A 4,220-nucleotide genomic window follows, 5' to 3' on the forward strand; every position below is an offset into this window, starting at 1 on the left:
GACCCAAGAATAAAAAAAAGACAGAAACAGAGACCCAGAGAGCTTCAAGAAAGAATTTATAGAGAGGGAAAGACGAGGTCAGATATCCAAGAAAAGAAACTCTTGGACTATTTATTTGAGCTAGAAATTGAAGGGTCCAACATGGGAGAAGCCTTGTGCAGCTGCCAGTAGTACTGAGCCTGCTGGATGGTTTGAGAGAGATTTAACAGCTTCAGTAAGATTTCTCTTAGTGTCATTGTCAAGACCTTGTAAAATCGGGGAGCCTCCGTGTTTAGTGCTTTATAATCGCTGGGGAATACCGCTGAATGCGCTTCCTCTCGGCGCCCAAGGTAACAATCAGATCTACGGTTTTCTGGTCAAGTTCGAGATCACTTGGGAATTCACTGTCGTCTTTGAGTTTCGTGAAGGTCTGGAGGAGGGTTGTATACTCGGGATGCCATTGAGTATCATCATGGGTTATGATTGGCACGAGAGTCTCTAACGATGCCTCGATTTTGCTGATTTCGTTGTTAGTTGGATTCTGCAACTTGGCCTGTCTGTAAACCTTCAACAAGCCCTCAATCTCTCGCACTTTCGTTTCGGCCACCTTTTTCCAACCGATTTCGTTGATCAGTCTTTTATCGGCCTCATTGAGCTGGAACAACTTGGCAGAATCATCAGCTGTTGTTCCTTGAGCCGATTTTGCTTGCTTGGATAACCTCTCGATCAGTCGACCCTCCTCGGCCGAGAAGTCAAAACCCTTGTATTCCAGAATTGAGAGTCGGTTGATTGCCTTCTCGACCCCTACAGGGAATTCGATATTTTTCGCGTCCATGTCTGTCCTGAGCTTCTTCAGGTTGAGGTAGAGGTTATCCTTTTTCCATTGTCCTCTTTTGAAGATCGATCGAAAGAAGTTGTACAGGCCCGACCACCATCTTTCTAGTCGGTACTCCTGTTCGGCTGTTTTCAAGCTTGCTATAGTTTCCGGATTTGGTATCTTTCCGGAAGCTGACTCATACTTGTAACGGATGACCAAGGCAACTCCATGCTTAGTAAACAACTTCTTGAGAGCGCTGACTTCCTCATCCTTATGCCGTATCCGTTGAAGTAGGCTACTTTCATTCACACCTTGAAAACCCTTTTCGTCTGTGTTTCTATTCGTAGCCCCTGATTCCATATTGTTATCTGAAGGATCATGTAGTCTTGGTCCTTCAGATAAGGGTCGCTCGTGAGTTAAACCTGATGGATCGCCGATGCCTCGTCCTTCAGGCAGTAGATGGTTACTTTCTCCAGCTTCGTACAAAAGACTGGGGTTAGCAGTAAGTGAAGGTGATTCAAAGTCTTTGAAACCACTCGAAAAAGAGGCGACCACCCCGCTTGGGGTGTTCAGGATGACTGAAAGCAGATTTAAGTAGGCGGAGTTGCAGAGGAGGGCTATAAAGGTTTTTATAATGAGTCTATTGGTGGTTTTACTCAAGCTTCTCGAACCAAAAACTACTGGCCCAGTCATGATGCGAAGATGCTTTTGTTGAGCTATCTAATCAATCTAAGCTGTTCGCTATGCTATGTAATCTGGGTTTTCTGTGCTGGAAAAGGGCTAGCAAATTAACTATGTTGGTCTGTTCGAGTACCCTTCTTAGGAGAATAAATATTGTGGAGATTGGCCAAGTCAAGTTCACGATGGGTTCCGACGGTTCAGATAAAGGCTTCATCGACTCATCGGCTTGACTGCAACTCACAAGCTGTACGGCTGGGTGAGCAAGCCTGTACCAGTTATGTTGACGTAAAACCTCCCCGCTGGAGCGCGTCTCATACTGATTGGCAAGACATATGCCAGTTAAAACAGACTTGTTCAGGCTGATCAACATCTATCGTTGCCAAGTCCCTCCTTTGGAGGTCGCTGCGCTCCCCCAAGGAGGGACTTGCATCAAGTTTGGGGGGGGGGGGGGGGGGGTACGAACTTAACAAAGTCCCTCTGCTGCGGGCGTGTGTCTTGCGAAGCAAGCCCCCGACAGCCCTCGGCAGCGCTATCGCCCCTTCTTGGCGTGCCAAGAATCTGAGTTTGGCTGGGTGGAATTTTTGAAGCTTTAATATAATTCCTTGCCCCCTTGACATTCTTTGGAATAAAATAGCTTAGGTTGTGGGCCTGATTTTTCCTATCCAACCTACATAATTTCAGGTGTTTGGCAAAAATCATGCCACCCACAGAAATTCCACAAAAATCCCCAAACAGCTAGAATTACAAGCAGTGCGCAACTTGACCGCTGCACCCTGCAGCTTGTGTGCACAATGGGTGGTTGTTTTTTTATGTAGCTTTCTCTCAGAGGATGCTATCAGCCCTACAAGACCACAATTGTTCACCAGCTGTGAACATAACTGGAATCAAAGTGGCATTCTTGCTGTGCCAATATGGGGAGGTACGGTGTAAGTCTCCTGACGGAGGCTTGCTTTGTGAGTTCAGCCTACCCCCCAGGGGCCCAAAGTCTCAAGGGACTGAGTTAAGTTTGGGGGGGGTACCTATTTACATACACCCAAATACACAAGTCCTTCCATGTGCTCGCGGGGCACGAGCACACTTGTGCCCCTAACTTAACACAATTCCCCCCTGGTGGGCGCTCTGGCTGGCAAAAAGCGGCCCCTCCCAGGGAGGGACTTGTGTATTATCACAAATTTTACGCGGGAGCAGAAAGTCCATTTGGCTGGGAGCTTTTTAAATCTTTTATAGCTCCTCCCCCAGCATCTCCAATATAGGTCTACCCCGTTGGTACCTTATGCTACATAACTGTGCCTACAATTTGGCCTACTCAGAATTTCTCTATCACTATCCGTTGACCTTGAAGGATATTTTGAAAAATTGAAGAATGTGCAAGTTTTGCAAATGAGTGTCCACTGGTTTGGGACTCCAGGAAACAGTTTTCTGGCTACAAGACAGCTGAGTGGCTCAAATTCTTCCCAAGCACAGCACTTACAATTCTGTCTATTCAATTTTACTTGCTCCTTTTTTCCTTTTGGTGTAGCAGATACTTTCTGATTATGCTTGAATTGGGAGATAAAACATAAGCCTCTTGTACAGAGAGCACTCCACGCAGGTCCCCGGGACCTCCGTTTGAGTGGCTTTGTTAAGCTAGCTTGTGCCTAATGTCTAACATTTGGCTTGAGGCTGCCCAGCCAAATGTTGAAAAATGCCTTCTAATCCTCATATCACCGCATACCCCTCTGATTTCTTCACAGCCTCTGGTACCAACGGTGCAACCATCACAATACATGTGATTGTATTTGACTTTATTGTACTGGATAAATTTCAAAATACATGTATTTGTATTGTAATTTTTTCCAACAAATGTTGATATTTATCATGGGAATTGTTTGGCAAGACCAATACAAAATACATGTGTTGTAATTTTATGTATCTGGATGAAAATACAATACAATACATGTATTGTAATTGTTGCACTGTTGCTGGTACCATTAGAATCCTCTTTCATTTCTACATAATCTCATGTATTCAAACCAACAACTTCAACCATCCCCTGAAAAATAAATTGATGTAAAAATTCCATCTGAGAGCCTATCTATCCTGATGTAAACCAAATAGCCAGTCCTGTGTGGTGATTTATATAGGCAAGCGGCATAGAATTTCTTCTCACTGCAGCACAAGCCAAAATGCAGTGGGGCAGCTGAGAAAATTCTCAGTCTACATATCCAAACAGATGATAAGCATGCATGCTTCTGTGTCTCATATGTAGGCTGAAGGAAAACCTTGAATGTACAGCAAAGAAAGCACACATAAACTTGGCAAACAGGGAAGCTGCGGGACCGGGGACAAGGGAAACGGGGTTCAAGGCCACACTCTGGACACACAGAATTAGCGGAACAGTTGGAGTAGGACTTTCAGCGGGACTCACAGACAGACTGAATAGTGCAGACCGGCACCAGGTGAACTGGGGCAGCGGAAGCAGCCAGCATCAAATCGGATGACATTGGGGCGGACGCGCCAGGTAGAGACTGGGGTTGGAGGCTAGTCAGAGGGTGCGGGAGAACAGGCGTCGGAGAGGTACTAGGCTGGGAAGTGATGCATGCGGAGTTTGGCGAGTGCGGGAAAGGAAGGACGCGGGCGATGTTGGCTGGGAGTGGAGGGAGTAGAGGAACAGGGACCTTTTGGGGGGCCTTTCTCTCACTTCTTCATATTATAATTTGAGATACTACTAATCTTACAGATTATTGTAGTTACCATTATACTT

General features: G+C 45.8%; 1 protein-coding gene across 1 annotated transcript; it reads right to left on the minus strand.

Moving 5' to 3' along the window:
• Positions 1-271: 271 nt before the first annotated feature.
• Positions 272-1,489, minus strand: PtA15_11A492 (uncharacterized protein; the record flags this gene model as incomplete). The annotated part of the gene is made up of 2 exons (XM_053161406.1): positions 272-1,413; positions 1,468-1,489. The coding sequence occupies 2 exons, from the start codon at positions 1,487-1,489 to the stop codon at positions 272-274; spliced, it is 1,164 nt and encodes a 387-aa protein (XP_053025356.1).
• Positions 1,490-4,220: the final 2,731 nt, after the last annotated feature.

Source organism: Puccinia triticina, chromosome 11A (assembly GCF_026914185.1).
Source record: "Puccinia triticina chromosome 11A, complete sequence".
NCBI classification, from domain to species: Eukaryota; Fungi; Basidiomycota; class Pucciniomycetes; order Pucciniales; family Pucciniaceae; genus Puccinia; species Puccinia triticina.